The following is a 27,077-nucleotide window of genomic DNA, read 5'->3' as shown; positions in this document are numbered from 1 at the left end:
GTCTTCTTGCTTTCTAATTAAAGATGTCAGAGCACACATCTCTGTAGCCCAGTGTTGGACCAAAGCTGTTAGTGTTGATTCAGGGAAGACACTCGACAGTTTGGGGTTTTGTGCTTTCTACCTCATTTGTTTTTGACATTATCTCTTGGTGTGTTCTCGTGTTTAGTTGCTCAGTTTGGTTTTCATTTCTAGCTGAGAACATTTGCTTGTATTTTCTGCAGGTTCTTCTTCTGCCCCATTTGGTGTCCTCCATCTCCTGGTGAATATTAAAGATGCTCCTAAAATATTTATTAGTGAACTCCAACAACTTCCAACAAGGTCTTCATATCAAGGATGAGAATGTGTGCTGAAGTGGAAAGGCACTCATGCAAGTGACGTCTGAAATGTCTGACAATATAAACTGAGGCATATTTCAGAACGGTCAACCTTCAGACAAAACTACAGAGCAACTTTGAAAAGCAAACTCCTTGAACATGGAAAAGGCATTATATCAGTGGTTCTCAACCTGTGGGGCGGGCCCCCCTAAGGGGCCATGAAGTAACAAAAAGGGGGGCCAAAGATGTGAAAAAAAGAAAACAAGAATCAAAAATATGAAAAAAAAACATCTGTTGAAACCAAAACAAATTAACTTAAACTACATTCTGATACTAGAACAATAAATATAGAGTTAGATAAATGTTGATAAAAGTTAAGTAGGTATAATAAAATATGCATCTACATTTCAAAAAAAATGTTAGGGGCTGTTATGAAAACTCAGGTCGCAAATACTTAAAGGTTGAGAAACGCTGTATTATATAGATAAAATGTATTATTATTGATATTAATAATAATAACAACAACAACAACAATAATAATAATGTTATTTTGCCTAATAAAGGCTGCATGTGAGTTGCTGTAAGACAATGGAGGACACCAGCGAGTCAGAATGTGACCACAGGACACACTGAACTTTAACTGAAACCTCAGAGTTAATAACAAATCTAAAATAATATCAGCACTGAAACTGAACGAGTGTAAAAGATGACGACTGCTTACATGTTCTCACACGTCCTCAGTGTTACCAGTGAAGTTCTCCAGTTTTAGTGACAGTCCACCTCACAACCCTAACCTGTACCTGCTAACAAACTCCTGCCGTCTTTAGATGTCATTCTGTGGATTCTGATTTTCTACAAGTGTTAAGTTTGATTTCACTTCTTCTGAGTTCACACCATAGACGTGAGTCCCGTCAAATCAAACCCAATGCTTATTGAGATGTTGTTCACCAGCAGGAGGTCAGATTCTCTTTTCTACAACTTTATTTGTTTTTTTATTTGCATTTCATGAATACATTTTGTTCTTCCAGTTTTGAGAAGAAGCCCACTGAAGATATCCTGTTGGCTTTGGATTTAATCAAATAATTACAGACTGTAACTTCCTCATCTTTTTCTTATTCCCTGTGTTTCTGTTTAGCACCATTTGAGGAGGTCAGCAATGTATTTTATTCTCTAATAAATCAAGTGCATGCCCTGACTCCATTTTGATTTCTTCTGCTGGTCTCCTCTCCTTTCTTGGGCTGACGTGATCCTCACACCACAAGTCTGCTTCTAATCTGAACAAAGGGTGATAAGTGTGTGCCCTGCTTTGTTAAACAATCTAAAAAAGATCATAAAAGCACAGAATTCTCATGAGATCTGATAAAAGCTGAGGGTCTTATTGTCAGATCACAGGCCATTTTATTTTAATGTGTTTCTGTCACTTTAAGACTCAGGTGTGTCAGTGTTGGCAGGCTGCTGTTTAAAAACGAAAGAGAAATTAATCCAAGGAGGAACACTTAATACAATTCCTTTTATTTTCTTACACACTATCTTCTCCTTCTACAGACTTATAAGACATTAAGAACATGAAAGACTGACATATTGGGCATGAAGTTCACAGACTGCTGATGAAGGACAAATCCTCATGCTGTGTGAGCTCTAAATGTGGAGAGTGGAGAGAAAACAAAGTGAAAGCAGTAAGTGGAGACATTATGGACGTTTATTGCATTGCTGTTGTTAATGAATCCTTAGGTTGTGAGTGATAAGAATTGTAATTTGGAGGCTCACTCACTCAGTAACGTGTAACTGGCTTATGCTACACAAGTTTACATTGAGGTCGTGCAGATGAAGTGTGTGTTTAGTGAAGGAGCCATGAGCAGAGCAGAAGGTCTTCATAGGAGATCAGGGTGCTGTCATGAATTAGCTTGTCCACCCTGAGTTTTCACCAGTAAAAGTAACTCAAGTCAAGACCACCACAACAAACATTAATGAACATTATGAACATTGATCAGGATTTTACAGATGTAGGTTAGCCTCTGCTCCACCACAGACTCCTTCAGCTCCTTCAATTCAAAAGATAAAGAACTGATCGTCTCCAGCATATTGTCACTCCTAGAAATGTAGGTGTGATGATTCAAACTTATTATGAGATCTGACTGTGCTGTGTGCTGATAATCATGAACGGGGAAACAGGAGTGCAGACAGTTTACGGTGTCATCAGGGTGTGTTAGGATGAAAGTAGAAATAAGCAGAGAACAACTGGGCTGTCAGGCTCTCCTTGTTGGTTTGATTACTGGATCTACTGGCACAACTGGGAGGCTTGTGTTTCATGAAATGGTGGGCGGTGAAGACACATCAGGAGTACACATGAGAGAAAGAGAGAAATGAATGAATTGGGTAATGAAGTCCTGTACCTAAGTTTAGTATCAAATGGCATTGCTAACATAATAAACATGAACATCATATACAGCATAGCAGCCAGTGTGAAATGAACAACAATATTACATTCAATCAGCAAAGATATGAGCACGTTTACTGGAGGTCTCATGTCTGTGATCTGTAAAAGACTCCACTGAATGGGCTGAAAAATGAATGTTAAATAAGAAAGAGAAATCACTAAGAGAGAGAACCAGTTGTGCCAGTCCAATGAGGCTGTGTGATCTGACGCTGGAGATGTCGAGTGTTGAAGGCCTGTCTGAGTTCAAAGAGGCGTTTAAAAGATCAGGATTGTCACTTCTGGGCAAACTGCAATGTCTGTGACTTTCATGAGTAAAATGGCAGCCAACCCAAGGTAGACCTTTATAGTTAATAAACTGTTACCTGAATTTAGGCCATCAATTTTACATTTTCAAAGGTTTAGTTATTGTCCATACTGTTTATCTCAATGTTTTCATTTTTATTTAGAGATTTTGTATCATTTTGTGGCCTGATTACCACCATGTTGTGTTGACAGCAGATTTTCATTGTCATTCTATGACTACTGGTGACATGTCACTCGATGTCACAATTCTTCTGGTATAATATAATGCTGTCCAGCTTGTAAATTATATTTGTATTGAGCAAAGGAATACCTTTCACAAATACCTTTTTATACCGTATAGCTGAAGTAGGCACCATTTGTTTTTTAGGCTTCTGAACTTTTTTCCATTTCCCCTTTTTTTGTTCTTCTGGCCTCAGTTCTTTATTTATGAAATGTCCTCCTACATTCAGAACTGCTTTACTTTCCTCTTTCATCTCCTGGTCATCTCTCTAAAGTGAATCTCATACTTTCTAGGACTCACCAGTCCATAATAATAACAACAGAAGAGGAGAACAAATTCCAGTTGGTGACCACTGGGTGGGCCAGTCTGATGCAGTTGTGTTTTGGGGGGCTACAATGAGACAAAGGTGGATGTGACAGACCACAGCTGTACCACTGATGTCTGCCAGTTTGATGACAGAGTGTCATTCCTGTGCCATTGTGGTAAAAATGATTAAAACCAAACTAGATAAGTGATGGGTGGCACAGTGGGTAGTGCTGCTGCCTCGCAGTAAGAAGACCTGAGACCTCCCTACGTGGAGTTTGCATGTTCTCCCTGTGTCTGCATGGGTTTCCTCCCACAGTCCAAGGACATGCTGGTTAGCTGCGTTAGTGATCTTAAATTGGTGTGTGTGTGTGTGTGCCCTGCGGTGGGCTGGCGCCCTGCCTGGGGTTTGTTTCCTGTCTTGCGCACTGTGTTGGCTGGGATTGGCTCCAGCGGACCCCCGTGACCCTGTAGTTAGGATATAGCGGATTGGATAATGGATGGATGGATAGATAAGTGAAGAACTGTGAGTTCATTTGGATGAGATAGATAGATAGATAGATAGATAGATAGATAGATAGATAGATAGATAGATAGATAGATAGATACTTTTTTTAATCCCAAGGGGAAATTCACATAATCCAGCAGCAGTATACTGATACAAAAAACAATATTAAATTAAAGAGTAATAAAAATGCACGTAAAAGCAGACAATAACTTTGAATAATGTTAGCATTTACTCCTCCGGGTGGAACTGAAGTCTGTCAGTGGAGCAGGACGGTGACAAAAGTCTGTCGCTGAAGCTGCTCCTCTGTCTGGAGATGATCCTGTTCAGTGGATGCAGTGGATTCTCCATGATGGACAGGAGCCTGCTCAGTGCCCTTCGCTCTGCCACGGATGTCAAACTGTTCAGGTCCATGCCTACAATAGAGCCTGCCTTCCTCACCAGTTTGTCCAGGCGTAAGGCGCCCTTCATCTTTATGCTGCCTCCCCAGCACACCACCGCACAGAAGAGGACACTCGCCACAACTGTCTGGTAGAAAATCTGCAGCATCTTATTGCAGATGTTGAAGGACGTCGACCTTCTCAGAAAGTATAGTCGGCTCTGTCCTCTCTTACACAGAGCATCAGTATTGGCAGTCCAGTCCAATTTATCATCCAGCTGCACTCCCAGGTATTTATAGGTCTGCACCCTCTGCACAGTCACCTCTGATGTTCACGGGGTCCATGAGGGGCCTGGGCCTCCTAAAATCCACCACCAGCTCCTTGGTTTTGCTGGTGTTCAGGTGTAAGAGGTTTGAGTCGCACCATTTAACAAAGTCCTTGATTAGGTTCCTGTACTCCTCCTCCTGCCCACTCCTGATGCAGCCCACCATAGCAGTGTCGTCAGTGAACTTTTGCACATGGCAGGACTCCGAGTCGTATTGGAAGTGTATTGGAGTGCGCTTATTGTAAAGATCAATGAGGTAAAGGATGAAAATAATAAAATAAAAGAGCTGAGAGTCGAGTGGAGAAGCTCCACATTGACCAAACTGTGAAGGCAGTAAATCAATAAAGAATGTCAGTTAAAGCCCTGGGGTTATTAACATGTAAACACAAATGATATAAATGGTGGTCTCTGCTCCTGTCATTTGAAGTGTAGATGACGCAGTTTTATCTGTGAGTTGTTTTACACACCAGTCTGTCAGAGGAGCTGACTTCACAGGTACAATGAGCTCTTCTTTGTGTTTCAGCCATGAACCTTCAGATGCGATGGACTCTTCTTATCTTATTGTTTCTACACAACACAGATATCTCCTGGGCAGGTATGTATGGATGGCTGGTTATATTTTGTTAATTTTTAGGTGTGGTAAATGTTTTGCATTATTTATTTACACATTTATCTTTGTAGCAAAGTTCAGCAGAAGCAAGTCTCTTAACAAAGAATATTTATTTATTTGTAAAAAAAAAGTAAGAGAAAGCATCTAATTGTTTTTTGTTTTATGGCTTGCAATAGTTTAAACCTCGAAAAATAATTTAAGGACAGTTTATTCTACAAGAAGTCAGAAAGATGAAATTATAATGAAGCATTTATGAGTAGGCTAACATGGTTTTCATTAAGTTTTGTCATTTTTTCTAATATACAAATCACATCCTGGTCCTCACGCCACTCCTGTGGTTTCCTTTCCAGACAGCTTCATCGTTGTTGGTCCTTCTAAGCCCGTCGTCACTTATGTCGGTGAAGATGTGGTCCTGCCAGCCTCCCTCTCACCAGCGCTTAATGCTGAGGCCTTTCAAGTGAGGTGGTTTACAACTGACTATGGGTCTCCAGAGCTGTTATACATCGATTACAATATCAGGATACAGACTGACACAAGAAGAACTCTGAGCATAGACAACCTCAAGAATGGCAACGTGTCTCTAATAATCAGAAATGTCCGTGTTTCTGATGATCATCTCTACAGATGTTATGTGTTCTCGGGACAAAGAGATGAGGACACTCAGGTCTCACTCACTGTTGAAGGTCAGTGTGCATTTGGCATTTACAATTTTTGTTTCTAGTTGTATTATGGGATGGCACAATGACTCAGTGGCTAGATCTACTGCCTGATGAAGTCCATGTCCACTTCCCATGAACACTTGTTGTCAGTGTAGAGTTTGCACTTCTACCTCCTCATCAGGTTTGACTTTTCTTCTGAGTTTTATGATTTTCCTTTCAAATAGAAAGACGTATGAATTGGGTTAACTGGTGATGTTAAAGTCGGCCAGTATGAGTGACCAGGTCCCATGACGAGATAAGGAAGATAATAATAATAATAATAATAATAATAATAATGAAACAATTTATTCATGTAGTACATTCCTCCTTATCAAAGCTCTTCACAGAAAGAACAACAGGAATATATGACATTGGAAACAAACACTAAATAAAGACAAATACAGAATATACAAAGAACTGAAGTAAAATAAAAGTTGACAAACCAGAATAAAATACAAAAATACCATTAAAAATGAGAAAACCTTGAATCAGTAACATTGTGTGATACAAATAAACATCATCTCAGGTGGTCATGCAGCCATGAAACTCTATAAATGATATAAGGTGTATAACTAGATATGCTAAAACATAACAGGTAAGTAATAAACAGAGTAAGATTATAAACATAACATACATAAGGACACAAACAATGAAATATACACAATTATAATATTTAAAAATCACCAAAAGACCACAGATGGTTAAACTACACCTAAAGTGGGTTAAGACCCTGGCTGAAACTTGACACTGGATGCCATCAGGTGGGACATCAAGTGGGACAGCAGGGCACCTGTGAAGCCTCCCAGCACAGACAGCATGCCAAGGAATTGGAGTCCAGAGATCAAAGGTGCTGCTCCTCTGGTTTGTAGGACTGTTGAGGTGACAAACTCCTCATGTCCAGGCCAGTAATATTTCAATAGTTGGTCTCTTTATTGAAAGAAATGTCCTCAAACTCTCCAAACCTGCCAACTTACCTCAGTTGGTCCCAAGCATTTGCAAACTGATGCTCTGCCAAGTTTCATTAAATATTAGCAATAAATAAAATGATCAGAAACAAGTCAAACAAAATAAAATCAAAGCCTACACTCCAAACTAAAACAACCAAATTCCTTTATTTGAGCAGTTCATTCCTAACCGTATGCCATGTCAGCTGATGTTAAAGTGTTTCTTCTTCTTCTCTTCACTGATCTTCCACTCTTTTGTGTTTCATTAGTTTTAGGTGCTCAGCCCTCCATTTCTATGAGCTCCACTGAAGGCCAGAAGACCCGACTGGAGTGCAGCGCTGAGAAGTGGAACCCCCAACCAGAAGTCACCTGGAGGGACATGAATGGGGCAGACGTGACGTCACAGTCCACAATAAAGTCAGAGCGGGACTCCGAGGGTCTTCTGAGAGTGAGCAGCGTCCTCCCGGTGAAGGAGGAGTACAACGTGTTCAGCTGTCTGATGAGAAGTAAAGCACCAAAGCCAGACTGGCACTCCGGACTTGGCATCTACAGTACGTCCTTGAATAGTGTGGCACTAGCAGCATCGCCACTTTATTTTTACACAGAATGTGGCACTAAAGCACATATTTGTAGATCAGCTCTAAAAGCTAGGCTCCCATTTACTAATTACCTGGAAAATCAATGTTGAAACTAATTTAGTGTTAAACCATGTGCCATATGCACATTAAAAGAAAAGATCCATAAGCGGAAATGAAATATGAATAAGAGTTGGATCTTTGAAATACAGGAAGTCACATCACCACACACACGTGAACAAATCTACAATGTCAGGTACAGTTGGCTAGCAGTGCGACTTTGAAACAAGGCCATCGTGAAAATAGAAAAATAGAAAATTCAGCTGTGACTCAGTCTAGGAGTGGACCTCCATATATATCTGTGTCACATGATTCAAAGAAATGTAAAGTAAACGTGTAGATTAAAAGACGTAGGAGACAAACACTGGAGGAGAACGACACTGAGTGGACATTAATGGAGGTGAGATACTGGATAATTAATGATGGAGAATGAGAGGGCTGATGGACACGCTGATGACATGGCTGTGAAGGTGTGTTTGGTCCCAGGCTCCAGCTACAGGAGCACATCATCTGTGGTGTAAATGCAGGCTCTCATGATGCTCCCCTTAGCATGAAGGAGTCCCACTTGATGGATTCTTCTGTGTTTTCCTCACCTGAACCTCATTCCTGTCTCACAGACTCACACGTCTTCCCCTCATTTTGCAGGTTTCTCCCCAGGGGTCTCTGGCTGGTTGGTGGCTTTCTGCGTCTTGTTGGTTCTTTGCTTAGCGGTGACTCCCCTGCTGGTCATTCAATGGAGAAGAATGAGAGGTGAGGACAGAAGATCTCACATCGACATCAGAACAGACTGACTGCTCAGAAATGGTAACGTTATTCATAAATAATTCATCTTTATATTCTTTTTTGTCTTCCATAGAAACAAACACCAGATATGATTCAATAGGTGAGTACAGTTTGATTTCAGTTACTTTGTGTCTTTTACTGTCATCGGTGAATCCTGAGACGTGTCAGTCAGTTTGTGTTTTGATCACACAATTCACAGTTAGCGGCTGTAGGAGTCCACATTGGAAATCCACTGACAATGGAAGGACATGCAGACTGTCCACTGGAGACATCATACCAGGAGCTGAACTAGAGTTTGAGTGCTGTGGGCTGACAAATCTAACGTCACGTGTGCTCTGAGTGCCAAATGGCTCCTCCATTACACATTTAGTCCTCTCTCTAGTCGTGAGTCAGCACAGGGCTGTAGATATGAGACACTCTGATCAAGGACTGGTCTGAGGAGCTCGACTTGTGCTGATTTACCTCTTTCTACTTGGCCACTGCTCATCTGTCTCCTGTGATGGTGAGGTGGCTTCTCAGGGGTCTTCAGAGTCCATGAATATCTGAGCAGTTCAATTAGTGAAGGCCTTGGTGTGACTGAATAAACGTGAACTGGTCAGGAAATTCAAAATGGGAGATCAGGCCGGCCAGACTGAATGTGAAGAGGAGACGATTTGAAAATGGTCAGCATTGAGCCAATGTGGCCCACCACGTTCAGTGAAGTCTTCTGTGTCTCCTTTGTGTTGGTGCTTCATGTGTGAATAGGGAAGGAAACGAAAAACAATAAAAATAAACAGCTTTTTAAATTTATTTTATGATTTTGAATCTAAAATTCATTCATCTGTTTTCTGATTCCAATTAACGGTAGCAGAGAGTTGACACACGACAGTAGAAATCCATTTGTAAGGTGCCAGTCTGTGACTCACACACACACACACACACACACTCACACACACACTCTCACACACACACTCACACACACACACACTCACACACACGCACACACACAGACACACTAATACTCTTAACTTATTTATTGTTTTTCTTTAGAATGAACAGCAGAGAAAGCCACGCAGACAGAAGAGAAGCATGGACACTGACTGGGCTGGGCAGCAGTGCCAACCTCTGTGCCAGCATGTTCACTTAATAATAATAATAATAATAATAATAATAATAATAATAATAATAGCACATTTTATTTGTAACACACTTTTCTTGAACCAGAGTGCAATAAGGCATAGCAAGATAAGAAGAATAAAAAGTATAAAGTAAGCAGTAAATATCCATCCATCCATTATCCAACCCGCTATATCCTAACTTCAGGGTCACGGGGGTCTGCTGGAGCCAATCCCAGCCAACACAGGGCGCAAGGCAGAAAACAAACCCTGGGCAGGGTGCCAGCCCACCGCACAAGCAGTAAATAACAAAGTAAAAACCAATTTGTGACATCCAGTAATTAATCCAAACCAAGTAGGAGAGTCAAACAGAACGTCATTAGATTCTGTAAATCAAGTTCTCATCCTCCATGACTTGAAGTTTCCTCCTGCAGGGACAAAGAGCCAGCAGAATGGAGGGTCTGATGAGGCCACAGATGTGACGAGAGGCTGTGCCGTGGACTTCTTTGTGTGTTAGAATGAGAGTTTTAAATGTGACGTGTTTGTGAGCAGAGAGCCAGTGCAGTGACGCCAGTACAGGGGTGATGTGACAGTTCAGTGACGTATGGGTACGAGTCTGAGCAGCACAGTTTTGCACACACTGGAGCTTCTTAAGAGAATTTGCTGGTAGACCAAAGAGAAGAGCATTGCAATAATCTCAATGATGAAGGGCCTTAGATGAAGACATGAATTCTGTTTTCAGAAGCAGATAGTAACAGAAATATTCAGGGTCCTGCCATCTTGTGCTGATGAAACAAATACATTTTGGTAATGTTTTTAATGTGTGCATCAAACGTGAGCTGACTGTCATAAATAACTCCAAGGTCACAGACATTAATGGTAGGTGATAACAGAATTCTATCAACAGATGAACTCAAATGATTTATTTTTTGTACAGAAGAAGAAGGACCCATTAAAGAACCTCAGTCATTAAGCAATTTGATTGAAGGAACGTCTGTTGCACCCTTGACTTTGTTTCATGGAGTCAGTTTGTGAGGAGAGTAGTGGTGGAAGTTTACCCCAATATGGATTTGAGTGTCATCTGCGTAACAATGATCTCCTAAATCGCATACATCTCTGTCATTTCCCCTAAAGGTTACATATAAATATGGTATCGTATGTAACGTATGTCACCTGAAAAGTCTTCACTTGTGACAATGTCCCTAGTCAACCTCAGAAGCAGACATATTGATGTATATTTTGTGGCCACTAGGGGTGCCCCAGAGCTCTGAACAGCAGATACAACCACGTCAGACACCAACGGAGGATAACATAACATGTTTTATTACATGACAACACCTCACAACTCTTACTTTAAACAATACGTCAAATAAGTGCTTTATTGTCTCCCTCTGCTCCTCCTTAGTGAGTGTCATCATCTTCCTCCCAACTCTGACTCTCCAAGTGAAGGAGACGCTCTCATGTATGTTGGACCCTGGTGTACTTCTGGTGTCATGACATTGCATTCTGAAAGCACATATGGGGGTCACATGATCAGGTACTGTAGGCTCTCTTATGGAAGTGCCCTCTGGTGGCAGACACAGACCCTGGCAGGATTGCCCTTCTGAACTACAAGTCATATGAACTGAGCCAGTGGATCACTGCCGTCTCTCATATTGTAGGCTGTATTGTCCTTGATATTTCATCCCGTCCATCTGTTAAATTTCCACCACGCGTAGGACAAGAACCAAAAGCCATCCTGGGCAGGTGGCACAGCCTTTCATTGTGGCCTCCCAGCTGGACAAAGTATCAGCCTTCACCCCAGTTGGGACGCCACTCCATCCGGTATGACGCTCACAATATACAGTATATATAAATATTCATCTGAGGTGTCCTTCATCCATGGAGAGACTGGTGTTGTCAGTCCCACTTCTCTTCTCAAATGTTCACTTTGTTCTTCTCTTTGTGTCTACAGTTGGATTCCTTCCTATTTGGTTCCTGCACAAGGAAATTGGTAAGAAAAGATTTTTCTTCTTTGTATTAAAATGCAAAATAAAACTGTTAAAGAAAATGGAGGGAGAGAGTTTAGTAATTCAAGGGACACAATAAGAACGTGAAACATTAGTGCTAGAAATGACAAGTCCAAGTAGAGGCACTTTGCTAAGAAACATTCTGGAGTCTAAGGATGCTTTCCTGATAATATTATTATGAATATGATTTGTATTTGATTCCATGTCTGAGAGTGAATCAGTATTTTATAAGAACTGTTTGAGCGTTCTTAGCTCACACACACCCTGAGGTGCCCACTGTGCTGTCCTCTCGTATCTTATTTACGCCACTCAGTAAGGTGCCTTGTGTTTTCTTCTCATCTTCTTCTTTTATTTTAGTCCACTCTTCTTATCGTTGGTCCATCAGTTTGAGGGTCCTGGGGCTCAGACCCTACCTCAGTAGTACTGGACACAACACAAGAGTCCTCCTTATCCTTTGTTTGCTGTTGTTTTATTCTAAAGCTCCGTCTGCTCCACTCAGTCTGATTATTAAACATTTGGATTTCTGTCCTCACATTTGGATTCACCACATTATTTTAACTGTGAACCCCTAAGAGTGAGCAGGACCCCGTGAAGTGGGCATCACATGTCACCTGATAGAAGTTCAGTCCTCCACTGTCACTCTGATGTCTCAGGTCACACAGCAGTTTGTTTCTGGTCACCGACACTCAGACAGTTGGCACTGAGGAGCCATTTGAACTGACAATGGAGAAGACAAATAGCAAGGCCATCAGTAGGAGACAAACTGGTCAAGACGAGGGTCTTCTGGCACGTGTCTTATTGTATTGCAGTCACACTAATTACACCTGCAGCGTTCATTTCTGTGTTTCTGTGGTCACGAGGACACGGTCAGAAGTCTCACAGTAGGACCTCCACTCCTAATAATCATAAATAATTCTGTTCCTTCTTCATCAGACGTTACGCAGATTCAAAGCCAAAGGCCAGTAGGCTGTTAATTCTGCAAATCCACTTTCAGTCTGTGCTTGGCACTCCAGCTATTGTCATGTCCATTGTTCTGCTGTCTATTATAAGGGTCTTTATGAAGGGAAATTTGAAATGCAAAGATATTTTAAGACTTCAGAAGAGGAAAATGAAAGTAAATGAAAGTAGCGAGTGAGAACTGAAGAGATGATGTGTTAAGTTGACCCACCTGATTATTCACTCATAACGCAGCTCTCTTCTTCTGCAGAAAAGTCACAACGCCACCAATGCAGGTACAATATTTGAACTGGGGTCTCTGGGGGTCTTTCAAGTCTCACTCTTTATTGGACTCATTAAGTTTATTTCTTTATTTATTTATTATTTTACAGAATGGAGGAGAATATGCAGCTCAGCAGGTACGGTTGATAAGCTGCTCATGAAATTCTCATCTTCTGTGTCTGTAGTCTTTGTGTCTTCATGTTAAACGTGTCACCTTCATGACCATGACAAGCAGCACCTTGTGAGCTCTGTGACTGTCCCCCAGGTCTGAGTTAATGGCTGAGGTCCCTCTGTGTGGGTGACATGGTGACACAGTGGTAGCGCTGTCTCCCAGTAAGGACACAGGGGTTCACATCCTGGGGGCTCCTTGTGTGGAGTTTGCATGTTCTGCCTGTGACTGTGAGGGTCTCCTCCGTGTGCTCCAAAGACATGCAGGTTAGGTGGTCCGTGACGCTCAGTTAGCCCTGATGTGTGTCTGAGTGTTTGCCCGCTGATGGACTGGCGCCCGTCCATGGTTGTTCCTGCCCTGCCCTGATGCCTGCTGTGATCGGCTCCATCTGCCCCTCGACTCTGCCCTGGATAAGCAGGTTATGACAATGGATGGCTGCTTGTTCTGTGTGTTTAAAGGCAGATGAGCTGCTAGTTAAGGAACAGGAAGACCTCAGCCTCTACTGCCCCCTGGTGGTCTCTTTGAATATCGCTAGTTCTCTTATTCCTATGAAGTTCACTAAACAGTCCTCTGTCATAAACAGCTGGATTCTCCTTGGCAGGCGGACATTACTTTATTTTGTGTTCCAAGAACATCAGACAAGTCAGTAAAGACAGAACTAAAGACCGGACCCTCCTCGTGCAGACACAACTCCTCAGATGTCTTCCTCGGTACAAAGGACGCCCGTTTGTCTTGTAGACTTTATTCTCAGAAGGTCATTTTGATTCGGTGGTCTCGTACCGATTAGCACTGCATGTCATTGTCACTAATCCTGCTACTTAAAGACTCCATGATGTCCCTTCTGTCACTTAGGACCCTCTTGTGTTTCAGTGCAGACCCTTTCTCAGGCCCACATTTCCAGCATGTCGATGTTGAAGTATTTGTGAGATGACAACACTGAGGACACACTTGAGGTTTTCACTCCCAACGTTTGCTCTTTTTAAAGTAAACTGAGTGCTGCTGAGTCCTCACAGGGCCCGCTGTCCATTCTCAGCCCCTCAGTGTCCAGTCCTGTCCCTCTTTAGTGCCACTTTGTGTTTTGTCCTGCTGTCCTGTCCTTTGTCATCACTATCAGTGTTGTCACCTTGTATCTCCTCTCGTCCCCCTCTCCTTATTAAAGCCCCCCTCACCTGTACTGACCGGTCACATGGTGTCCCTGCTGACTGATGACTTGTGACACTTCATCCTCATCACTGACAGGCGGCCATCTTGTGTTGTTAGATTCAGGGTCTTAAATTCAGTGCCCCCTGTTGTCACTTCTGAAAAGGAACTGAGAAACATAAAATGGGGGGTCTGCTAAATAAAAGGCCACCAACGCAGTGTAAGGACGAGAAAAGTGACAGAGTCACCGACAGCAGAGCAGAGCAAAATGAATCAAAGTGGACAGGAATGACAGGAACAGGAGGACAACAGGCCAGGGGGGACATGAGACCCTCAGGTTAGTGACGACAAGTCTGAGAGCTGCTGGTGAGTCTGTGAACGAGTGCCAGGCCTCACTGGTGGTCTTCTTGTTTGTGTCTTTAACAAATCCTCGCTGTGTGATTCGTCTTTTATTAAAATGGTCACAGAGTGCTGATCAGGCTCTTTAGGGTTAAATGAAGATAAAATGGAGGAGGTCAGAGGTGCAACTACACAGGGGGGCCGAGCAGTGACACAAAGAGACACACGAGGGGCTTGGTGGGCTGAGAACTGAACACGTGCTGTTTGACGTCTTTGTCTTTTTAATGTTCAGGTCCTTCAAGGAGTGTAAATGTGTTGTTGTCTTCCTCAAGTCTCCTGATTTCCTGACGTCTTCCTCTTTTCTTCATCTTCTCCTCAGCTGATGTCACTTTTGACCCTGAGACTGCACATCCACGGCTCATTGTGTCTGAAGACGGGAAAGAAGTGAGAGACACAAACACACGACAGGGAGTGACCGACAATCCAAAGAGGTTTGACCGCTGTGTTTATGTCATGGCCAGAGGAGGATTCACGTCAGGGAGACACTACTGGGAGGTGGAGGTCGGGGGGAAGACTAAGTGGGATTTAGGAGTCGCCAGAGAGTCGGCCAACAGGAAGGGGAGGATTATACTGACCCCATATAATGGATACTGGACTGTGTGGCTGAGGAATGAGAACGAGTACGCAGCTCTCATTGGCCGTCCTCTCCCCCTCCACCTGAGAGTGAAGCCGCAGACAGTGGGGGTCTTTCTGGACTATGATGAAGGTCAGGTCTCCTTTTACAATGCCCAGTCCCGCTCTCACCTCTACACCTTCACAGACTCCTTCACTGAGCCCCTCTATCCGTACTTCAGTCCTGGTCTTAATGATGGTGGTAAAAACGCGGCCCCTCTGGTCATCTGCCCCCTGCGCACACACTGACCCCTCTGTATTAATGTTGTCTGTCCATCTCTGAGCAGCACAAAGCCGATGGAGACTTTCTTTAACATCAGACCACCGAACTCAAAGCCCCCCTGAGGTGTCCTGCTGTTTGCTGCTCGTCTGATTTTCATTTTCAGGATTTCTGTGTTTAATGAGACATCAGGACTGAACACTTGGGATTTTTAAATGGCGTCGGATCAAAGCATCGGCTCCATCATCAAATGTGAATCTGAGGGTCTGAGAATGAACAGAAATCCTGAGTGCGTCTTTAATTTGACATTCAAAGAGGAATTCAACAAAGATGGTCGTGTTCTCCAAAGCACTGGATTGGTTTTCTTCAGTCGCCGTGATGTGACGTCACTTGCTGGTGGTCAGTCCTGATCACCCTGAGGTGCCCACTTTGTGACATTAAAAGACATGAAGAGTGTGAGCTGAGCAGAAGAAATCCGAGACCCTGAATATCGAGACCACCATCCATTTTGTAACTCACTTATCTAATTCAGGGTCACAGGGGGCTGTCAATGTGGGGGGCAACACGGATAAGAACCAACCTGTGACACCAGAGCTGAAGGCCGGACCACCAATCACTGTGCTACTACAAGACCACCGATCAGACAAACATGAATTCCTATCTAGCGTTATCTACTTCTATTGTTAAACGTGGACTGAAATACACAACACTGTAAGTCTGCTGAGAAGTTCATCAACACTGAGATGAGTTTGTGATGAAATGAAATAAAACAGAAAGGGACGTCAAATGAAATAAAGAAAGGCAGGAATTACAAAAAGAAATCATCGACATCAGTGAGGTGACACGCGCTGTCCTCTGTAAGAAAATGGCTTCTCGTGAACTTCTCTGAGGGTCCACCTCACAGTCCTGAACCTCCGGCAGACTCAACGTCATTTCAGTGACACACACAGGTGGTCTGCTGCAGTGCTGGTGTCGGAGTGTGTGACAGAAATGACAATAATAAGTTTAATTACTGAACAAAGTGCTAGACGTGAGAAAAGAACTGAAGAAACAGAATTCAAAAATGGACGACTTCACAGAAATCAGAACAATTAAAAATGACAACAGAATACAGAATTGTGTGTGAATGGCACCTCTTGTGGTCATGAAGTGTAATTAAAATAATTCAAAATGGACTCAAATTCATTAATCCAGTCCTCGTCTGAATCAGTTTATTTATTGTGCATTTGAGTGTGAAGGCGTATGTGAGACTCAGAAATGTCACTTTGTCTGTCATTTATGAATGAAGTCAAATAGAGTCAGGGACAGAACTGCAAGTGTGTTTGTCTGGTGTTACCAGTGACCAGGGGATGTGCGACTGGGAGAACTGGGAGAAAAGTCATGTGACACCAGGAGAACACGTTAACTCCACAGAGACGCTGAGCATGCTGGGATTTGAAGTCCAGAGCTGTGAGGCACTGGGCCACTTGAGGGCTTAATAATGATAATAATAATAATAATACACACACAATAATAATACTAATAATAATAATACTAAAGTTACATTTGTTGAATAGAAGCCTCTACAAACACACGTCGGCCTGCAGTATGAAAGTTGAGTCACTGATGAGATTTACTGAGTGACTTTGGAGTTGTAGATAAACTCGTGTCATCAGCGTGATCTTCATGCTCTTCCTCTCACTAATCACAGTCACTGCTCGCCTGCACACCACACACATGTCGGTGGTCTTACTGTTCGTATCTTTGACTTTCTCACATGTTAATGAAACTCTAAACGTGATGTTCATGTTTGTCAAGCAGACAAGTCAGAGTTTCCTGTAATCTACACACTTGTCACTAAACCTGAACTTGAATGTTTGCCCGTCTTCTCCTTTCTTGGAGGAACATTTTGGAAGAAGAAGCTGTCAGGTTCAACATGAATGAATAAAACCTTTGCTGTTTGTTGAATTTTCACACCCAGATAGTAAAATTACGTGACACAGAAAATGAAGAGCAGCAGAACAAAGTGTGACAGGTGAGGTGTGACTTTGAGGAAGGCCACCAGATATGCCATTAGATGGAACTTCATGCACTTGTTTGTGTAGATGAAGAAAACTTGAAAAGTTATGTCAAGACTTTCAATGACGTGTGTCTGAGGAAATATTTTATTTTTATCTTTAAAGAATTAAAAGATCAGATTTATGTGACTTTCATGTTTAAAAAGATGCCTGAATAATACAAAAAGAAAATTGTTGGATTTAAAATTCCGCTGTTAATTCTGTTCATGTCCACACGAGGGCGCCATTTGCACACATTTATTTATTTAAATATCAATCCCACTGATTTGTCTGGCTGTCTGTTTTTATCCAACCCGCCATATCCTAACTAGAGGGTCACGGGGGTCTGCTGGAGCCAATCCCAGCCAGTACAGGGCGCAAGGCAGAAAGAAACCCCGGGCAGGGTGCCAGCCCACCACAGGTCTGTTTTTATGTTTTTCTTTATTTGTATTCCTAATATTAAAGACTGCATTCATCCCTAAATACAATAATTATTGTGTTAAGTTGTCAGGATGTAAAATGAGAAGACTCCAAGTCCACAGATGACACATTTAATCCAACAATAGAAAGCCGCTAACAGACTAAAACTTCCCGTTTCTGTTCCTTTCTTTTTCTGTTTTTCCACAGCCTGCTATCCCCACCTAGTGGCACAAGGACAGAACACCACGTACTGTAAACACATTTAGATTTGAACTACAGCTGTGAACTTTACTGACACCCTTCAGATGAGTCCTTGAGTTGTGGCAGAAACCTCCATCCAAAGTGACTTACAAATCACAATGATTTGATTTCATAATTCAGTCATACAGTAGCCCCCCAGTGGTCTCAGGTCAAGTCAGATCTTTTCATTCTCTCTTCTGATTTAGATGACAAGACACCTCGCTGTGTTTCAGGCTCTCAACTGTTTTCTTTTTTATTGTCCAAATCTCCTGATGGCTCTGAGATGACATTTGTGAATGTGTCTGCCCCTCAGCTGGAGTTCTTGGACCTTTTCATGTCAGATTTGCTCAAATCTCAATAACAAACAGGATGGTCCTGCTGAACGCTGCATCAATGAAATTCCCAGTAGCCATTGCAGTGTCACTTGTCACTTTGCTGCCAGTATCCACCGCTGTGAGCCTTCTGTCTCTGAACTGAACATGAAGACCTGATGAAGCAGAGCGCCAGAGCACATTTGTGTTTGTGTCGTCACACACCGACTTCAGAGGCCTCTTGTTATATTCTGACGCCATCACGTCTGTTACTGAATGGTGAGGAGTGATGAGAGGACCCGCTGAGTTCACTTCACTTCAAGGTGGGCGAAATCGTGGAAATGTCGGGGACTCAGCGAAATGCAGTGACGTCAATGGGGAAGGAGAAACTGAACCAGCTCTGAGTGGGCTCTACTGGTGTGGTGGTCTTCTAAGTGACCTTGAAGGAGATGGACACATCTACTAATATGCTTGCCAGACTAACCACTGTGCCACCGTGCCTCCCTGAGATAAATTTAAATGACTACTCCACTCAAAAATGATTTTTTTTAATATTTACTACTCCAATGTAGTTTGTTGTGATGGCTGAAAATGTCAAAAGTTTATGATATAAGAACAGCCAATGGTGACCAATGCTATATAACAACAAATGATGTGAAAAACGTCCGTTAAATAAAGAGATAATAAAATCTCACATTACTCGTGTCTCATCATCCACATGTCGGTTATCCAGTCGTAAACTCAAAAAGTGTAAAACTCAGGCGTATTATAAATGGATACTTCAGAAAAATCAGCGCATGTCATTAACAGGAACTGCAAGTCACATGGGACTGACACTTTGAACTGAAGACAGGACTATTGACCAATGAATAAGGGGGAAGGCGGGTCTTCAGTTCAAAAGCACAGCATTATGGGAATGCCTTTAATGTGGATAACATATGCTGATTTTTCCATAAGTATCTATTTAAAGATATAAATAAAAAAATAAAATCAATGTGTGTTAATGGTGCCCTCTGGTGGTCATGAATAGAATTGAAATTGAACCAAATCCTTCAGTGCTCTTCTTGTTGTCTGCTCATTTTAACATTAAGGTCCATTTGAGTCACACAATCCAAGTTTGCTGATAATTTTAACACCAATTTTTAATGCAGTCAGACCCTCAGCCACACTCCCTCTCAATGGACATTTTGTTCAGCACATATTTCAGTTTTCAGGTTTGTGTTTCATTGCCATGTCTGTGGTGTCACATTCCCAATGACAACATGTTGATGATGACAGTCGTGTCACTTGAGTCTCCACAAGTTGTCACTTTATGGTAGAGCAGCGTCACAGGAGGCTCTGGCTTCCTTGGATCTTTAAACAGTTAAATGTTGAGGTCTTTCAGTGTGACGAGGTGACAGAAGACACAACAAAGTCACACTGGACAGGGAAGTCACCGCATGTGGACCACTTGGACCATCAGCAATGGTCAGCAGGTGTTCAGTGTGGTCCGGTGGGTAGTCAGAAATGTGAGGTTATGTTCTTGGTGGTCTTTATCTTCATCCTCCAGAGTGTATCTTTGGTGCTTTGGGTGGACAAAATACTCAGAAGTACGAAGTCCGTGTTGAGTTCTCTGCTGAGGTCTTGTCATGTCTGCTCCAGCATTGTCACCGTGGCACAGAACACAGAACACCACATCAGTAAAACAATTTGTGTTACGATTTACAAAGAGCTTTATACACTTGTGAATCACAGACTGAATCGTCACTTGTGCCACCATGTTGTCATCCTGCTTCACGATGATGACAGTCCAAAGTGTGTCTTCATACCCCAAGAGTGAAGTTGGTCAGTAATATAATAAAGAACTTGTTTTATTATGAAATTAAAAGTAAACTTTAAAAGAATTAATCAGACTGAGATCAATTTATAATTTAGTAACAGGATAAATCACAAGTCCCAAGATGTCTCAAGCTGCGTGTTTTCTTCTTCTTCTTCTCTTTCTGGTGCCTCATTTGTCTGAACTGGTGGCACACTGGTCAGTGCTGTTGTCCCATCCTGGATTCCAGTTCTATTCCCAGTTATCGTCTCTGTAGATGTTCTGACCTCACTATTATGACTTAATAGACCTTCAGGTAGCTGAACTCCCCCCTTTATCAGTTTCTCATCCTGCAGACCACCTTGACACGAGGCGTACGAATCTCCATCTTATTAACAAAGAGCAGGCGTGAAACTACAAAGTGAAGAAACAAACAGTCCATAACTCAAAGGCAAGTGAAACAATAGAAACACAGCGGAGTGACAAGTGAAGAGCAGCACACAAATAACAAACGGCTCGCTAACGGGTTCTGAACTGTAAATATTAATACATAACGGTAAACTGGCACAGATATGAACTTACTGATCATGTGACCAAAGGTGTACACAGGCAGGATGAACTTAGGAGTCTAAAGAAGGCTTGTGGTTGTCATGGTTACACTAATTTACATTGGGACCGCCCTCTATATGGCTCAAGAAGGACAAACATCACGAGGCTCACACATTTAGAGTGTTAAACACAACAGTACAGGACAGTAAAATAATAATTAATATATGAAGAAATATATCTTGCCTATCTCTGCCAACATGACCACCACCTGATATCAAACACATCCCCCTTAATGACTGTGATGAAATAATGAGAGAAGTTCAGATACTGGCCTGTTGTAACGTTTGGTTTCCCTTTCCTTGCCAGCTTTAACCTCAGCTGTACAGACTCTGCCATCCCCACTAGGAGCCCCTCCAGTTATCAGTCCAGGGGTCTAATCGTGTCTTTAGACTGACAGTTCCACACTAGGACCACATCTCCAGGTTTAATGTCGCCCCTCCAGTTTTCCATGTACTACATGACTGCAGAGTAGAGTTGTATGTTTTCCTCCATTTGTTCCTAAAGCCATTGGCCAAACACTGCACTTGTCCCCAGTGTCCCTTGTGCACGTCTTTTGTATTGAAGTCACCAGGAGGAGCTTTAAACATGACAGCCATTTGGGTGAGCAGTGTGGAAGGAGTTAGTGGCTGTGGGTCCTCTGGGTCATCAGGGTCTATCATTCATATGAGCCATCACTTCAGCCATGAAACTCAGGAGATACTCATGAGTGAGTCTTACTGTCCCTGATTGTAAAAATGTTCAGTCAGGTGTCCTCCGTGTCACATCTATCATTCATTCATACACCTCTGCCTTGTGTGAAGAATGTGAAGGGTTGAAGTCCAGGACAGTCTCGCTCAGAGTGATATCTGTCACCAAAGTCAATGTTAAGGTCTGATGTCATTTATAATTCTTTGAACGCTCCAATAAACAGAGTGGATGATGTTAACTGAGACTCTAACAGAGATGAACCATCTGAAGGCACTGATGAAACATGAAGTGTCCTTGGACTCGACCAGCACTACATGGACCACCCTGATACTCACACAGGTGAATCTGACTGCCCTCTGTTACCGGTTTGACGTGAGCCAGAAGTGCAAGGACTGAACACATCAAGCTCTACGTCAGTAAAGGGAGGTTCTGTACTTACTGCTGCTAAGTCAGCCATCTTCTGAGTGTGAAATACACCACAAAGTTTCCTACAAATGACACATTAAATATGGCTCTGCTTATAACTGTTTTTGCACCATCAACACACAGAGCTCCTCCATGAAGAGATGTCCTTGATGTTCAGTCTGCTCGTGGTAATGGCACTAACCAAGAAACAACGTGAAGACTTCCAGGGATTAACAGAGGGGCTTCATCTTTGAGAGAAAGTTGAACTTCACTAATACGACTTCCAACTCTGAACGTCTATGGAGGGATCAAGATTTATTAGTGCACTGCCTTTGGGAATGGCTTCTCTGTTCTTGAGAGACTCAAACTCTTTAGCATATGCAGTGCCCTCCATAATGTTTGGGGTCCTTGGTGCCCCCCTGTGTTCCACAGTTTAAAACTACAAAGTAAAACATTCAGATGTGATTAAAGTGCACATTGAAGACTTTCATTAAGGGGATTGGCACACATTTCAGTCACACCATGTAGAAGTCACAGCACTTTCTCTACATGATGTCCCCCCATTTCAGGGCACCATAATATTTGGGACAATTAGTGTTTGTGTTTCCTCAGGTGTGTTTCATGGCTTCATAAGATACCTCAGCTTGCTTCTACTGTTTGGAGTTTGGAGCTGCCATTGTTCAACATGAGCTGTGCCAATGAAAATCAAAGAAGCCATTGTGAGGTAAAACATGAGATAAAACTGTTTGTGATGTCAGTAAAACCTTAGGATGACCGAAATCAACTGTCTGGAATATCATGAAGAAGAACACAGTGGTGAGCTCAGGAATCACAAAGAGACTGGTGGGCCAAGGAAGACCTCCACTGCTGATGACAGAAAAATCCTCACTGGGGTCAAGAAAAAGACTCAAACGCCTGTCTGACAGACCAGAAAGAGTCTTCAGTAGGCAGAGGTGGATGTGACAGAGACGACTATCAGCTGAGGACTTCACAAACAGAAACACAGAGGCCACACTGCAGGATACAAACCACTAGTTAGCCACAAAAACAGGACGGCCAGATTACAGTTTGTGAAAAAGGACTTCAGAAAGTCTGCAGAATTCTGGGAAAAGGACTTGTAGACAGACGAAAGAAAGTGATGGCAAGAGCAACGTGTGTAGACAATAAGGAACGTCCCAAGATCCAAAGCAGACCACCTCATCTGTTAAACATTGTAGAGGGTGGTGTTATGGCTTAGGCATGTATGTAGGTCCTGGCACACTTCTCTTCATTGATCAAGGAACTGCTGACAACAGCAGCACAATGAATTCTGAGGTGTGTAGAAACATCTGATCTGCTTAGTCCAGTAAAAGCCTCCAAACTTGCTGGATGGCACTTCATCCTACCACAAGGTAACGACCTCAAACAAACTGCTGAGGCAACACAGGAGTTTTTAAATCTAAAGAATAGAAAATTCTTGAATGGCCAAGCCAGTCACCTGATTTAAATCTAATTGAGCAGGACTTCCATATGATGAAGAGAAAAACATAAAGAGGACAAGCAGGAGCTGAAGATGGCCGAGCATCACCAGATAAGATCCTCAGCACCTGGTGATGTTTGTGAATCGTAGACTTCAAGCAGTCACTGCATGTAAGGGATATGCGACAAAGTCCTAAACATGATGGCTTTAATGCAGGGGTTCCCAGCCTTCTTCATGCCAAGGTCCCCTTAGGCTGAGGACTCGCTACTTATCACCATCCAATAAAGAACATACCACGTGTCTGTAATAAACTGCTATACAGGCCTGTTGAGTGCAGGTAACTCAACTCGATAAAACAAAGTACTTTCAATGGAAAAAATAGACTGCTGAAAATAAAAATATAAAACTCACCCCAGGCCTAGTGAGACATTTGTCTTGGATGTTCTTGCACAGTTTGCCCACTCTGGGTTGCAGCTGGCTTAGTGCCAATCTCAAATCATTTCCCACATGTAGCCGTGCTCTGTTTTTGGTTTTCAGTACATTCAATGCAGAACGGCCTGCTTCACTCAGGTATGTTGTTTTAAATGCTAAGAGGCATCAGACGGCTTTTTCGCTCAACACTGCGTATTTGCTTCTGAGATTGCTCCAAGATTCTGATAGGGGAATGGCCGAGAATTGCATTTTCAAACTTCACCTCAAATCAAGACAATCCTCTTCAGTTCAGGACTCAAATGGATTTCTTATTTAGTTTAAATGACGATTGTCCAGCTCTGGGAAACAGTCGCTGAAGTGTTCCTTCAGGTGGGTCATATGTGACGATATGATAGGCAGGACCACTGTAGGTCTGCAGGCACACTGGATGTTCCTGGCAGCTGGTGAAGGATCGGGAACATTGCAGTATTTCCTTAATTTAGCTTTTTCTCCCAAAATCCAATTTTTTGTATAAATGCACTTTATCTTGCAAATTAAGAATGCTGTGATCGTGACCCTGCATGCTCTGATTCAAGATATTTAAAAGTTAAAATATGTCGGCCAAATACGCAAGCTTCAGATCCCACAAGTGGTTGTCAAAACAGCTGGCAAACTGGGAGTTCTCAGATGAAAGAAATTCACGCAGCTTTCTGCGGAGATCAAACATTTATTGTAAAACTGCCTTGCGAGACAGCAAGTGGACCACCGAATGCAGCAGAAGGCTTTCAAGACTCTCACTGCACAGTTTGACAAACAGCCTGTCTGTGTTTAAGGGGCCGTGCTTTCATACTATTTACAATACAATACAATACAATTTCTTTTTAAATAGCCCAATATCACACAAGAAGTGCCGCAATGGGATTTTAACAGGCCCTGCCTCATGACAGCCCCCCAGCCTTGACTCTCGAAGAAGAAAAAGAAAAACTCCCAAAAAAACCCTTGTAGGGAGAAAATGGAAGAAACTTTAGGAAAGGCAATTCAAAGAGAGACCCCTTTACAGGTAAGCTGGGCATGCAGTGGGTGTAAAAAAAAAAGGGAGTCAATACAGCACGATACACAGAATAGAACACAAGTAATCCTCAATACAGTATAAAAATAAAATAAAAATATTACAAGTACAGAGCAGAATTTAACAGTAGATGATATCCCATAATATGATTTGGAGTCCTGGAGACCTCAGCCATCAAGCTGCCTTCCCCATTTGGCCATTCAACAGCTGAAACAGTGCTGTGCCAGCCAGTTTGATAAAAGGACCCCTCTACCCGATGATTCCTACAATCCTCCATCAGGGATGACTTTACCTTAGGCAGGCACAACAACTTGGCAGGTGGGCCGCTGGCACCGAGTGGCACATTTGAGTACTGAGAACAGAAACAGAATAGGTGAGGGTTAGTATCAAATTATAACTGTCATATTACTTATGTTTTAGTGCTAATGACTGACAACAGAGATGCAGTCTGTACAGTTAATCAGCAGCTCTAGTCAGGGTGTGCTAAACTGAAGTCGTGAGTCTTCAGATGGGATTTAAAAGCTGAGACCAAAGGTGCATCTCTTATAGTAGCAGGCAGACCAGTCCACAGTTTAGGGGCCCTGTAACTAAAAGCTCGACCTCCCACTGTTATGTTATTAATCCTTGGAATCCTAAGCAGACCGGCATCTTGAGATCTTAATGTGCGCTCAGGTTTGTAAGTCATGATAAGTTCAGACAAGTAAGCCGGACCTCAGCCATTTAATGCTTTATATGTTAAAAGGAGGATTTTGAAATCTGCCCTAAACTTAACTGAGAGCCAGTGTAAAGATTTAAGAACTGGAGTTATGTCTTCGTATTTTCTTGTTCTTGTAATAATTCTTGCAGCCGCATTTTGGATTAACTGGAGGCTGTATAGAGAACAGTTTGAACAGCCAGTGAACACCGCATTGTAGTAGTCAATCCTACTAGAGATAAATGCATGAATTAATTTCTCACAATCCTGTTTATTTAGAAAGCACCTTAATTTCCTAACATTTTTAAGGTGGAAGAAACAACTTTATAATATGCGCATTAAATGACAATGATTTAAATGATTTTAAAGTATTTACAACTTTAACAAGATCTTGAAGCACTTGTTGCAATTCGCCCTCCATTCCTTGTGTGACATGTGCTTCTCTGTGAAGAATGCAGTGTGTATCCATGACATTTGGAGCTCTGGCCTTTATTAACATGACGACTCCGCTGTGCTTGCCTGACATGGCAGTGGTGCCATCCGTATAGACGCCCACACAATAAGACCAGTCAATGAAATTTGGCTGCATGAACGCATCCACGATTTGATAAAATGTTCTGAGCTGTTGTCCTCCCCTGAATTTCTTTGCAATCAATCAATCAATCAACATTTATTTATATAGCACATATTCATACTAAAAAATGTAGCTCAAAGTGCTTTACAAAATGAATAGAAAAATAGAAGACACAATAAAAGATAAACATAAGTCAACATTAATTAACATAGAATAAGAGTAAGGTCCGATGGCCAGGGTGGACAGAAAAACAAAAAAACTCCAAAGGCTGGAGAAAAAATAAAATCTGTAGGGTTCCAGACCAAGAGACCGCCCAGTCCCTCTGGGCAATCTACCTAACATAAATCAAACAGTCCTCTTTGTATTTAGGGTTTTCATGGAAGGACCTGATGATGATGGTCACGTAGACTTCTGGCTTTCAGTCCATCAATGTTGGTGCATCATGATGCTTTGAGTAGGTGGAGGTGGCACAGGCCGTCAGAAAAAGAAACAGAAGAGAGAGTAGGGGTCAGTATGGATTTTGGAGCCACTGTGAATAGTTATTATGAAGAATTGAACATACAGAGTATCAGTATTAAGTTAAAGTGAAGTTATAAAAGGCCATGTTAAAGTAATGTGTTTTCAGCAGTGTTTTAAAGTGCTCTACTGTATCAGCCTGGTGAATTCCTATTGGCAGGCTATTCCAGATTTTAGGTGCATAACAGCAGAAGGCCGCCTCACCACTTCTTTTAAGTTTAGCTTTTGGAATTATAAGGAGACACTCATTTGAAGATCTAAGGTTACGATTTGGAATATAAGGTGTCAGGCATTCCGATATATAAGATGGAGCAGATTATTTAAGGCTTTATAAACCATAAGCAGAATTTTAAAGTCAATCCTGAATGACACAGGCAACCAGTGTAGTGACATCAAAACTGGAGAAATGTGTTCGGATTTTCTTTTCCCAGTTAGGATTCTAGCAGCTGCATTCTGCACTCGTTGCAAATGATTTATGTCTTTTGGGTAGTCCTGAGAGGAGTGCGTTACAGTAATCTAGTCTACTGAAAACA

The 27,077-nt window shown here is 42.2% G+C and overlaps 1 protein-coding gene across 3 annotated transcripts; it reads left to right on the top strand.

Annotated features, from left to right (window-relative positions):
- The first annotated feature begins 1,787 nt into the window (after positions 1-1,787).
- On the top strand, positions 1,788-14,891 carry LOC120517122 (butyrophilin subfamily 2 member A2-like). Of its 3 annotated transcripts, XM_039739268.1 has the most exons (10): positions 1,789-1,990; positions 5,311-5,382; positions 5,748-6,080; positions 7,309-7,590; positions 8,320-8,424; positions 8,531-8,557; positions 11,506-11,544; positions 12,768-12,792; positions 12,889-12,915; positions 14,806-14,891. In XM_039739268.1, the coding sequence occupies exons 1-10, from the start codon at positions 1,957-1,959 to the stop codon at positions 14,807-14,809; spliced, it is 948 nt and encodes a 315-aa protein (XP_039595202.1). In that variant the 5' UTR covers positions 1,789-1,956; the 3' UTR covers positions 14,810-14,891. The 3 variants fall into 3 exon arrangements, with proteins under 3 accessions (XP_039595193.1, XP_039595202.1, XP_039595210.1); XM_039739259.1 differs by lacking the exons at positions 11,506-11,544; positions 12,768-12,792; positions 12,889-12,915; positions 14,806-14,891 and adding an exon at positions 8,657-9,425 and having other exon boundaries at positions 1,788-1,990; XM_039739276.1 differs by lacking the exons at positions 11,506-11,544; positions 12,768-12,792; positions 12,889-12,915; positions 14,806-14,891 and adding an exon at positions 9,487-9,740 and having other exon boundaries at positions 1,790-1,990.
- The last annotated feature ends 12,186 nt before the right edge of the window (positions 14,892-27,077 follow it).

This window comes from Polypterus senegalus, chromosome 1 (assembly GCF_016835505.1).
Source record: "Polypterus senegalus isolate Bchr_013 chromosome 1, ASM1683550v1, whole genome shotgun sequence".
Classification (NCBI taxonomy): domain Eukaryota; kingdom Metazoa; phylum Chordata; class Cladistia; order Polypteriformes; family Polypteridae; genus Polypterus; species Polypterus senegalus.
This window is presented reverse-complemented; position numbering and strand designations above follow the sequence as displayed.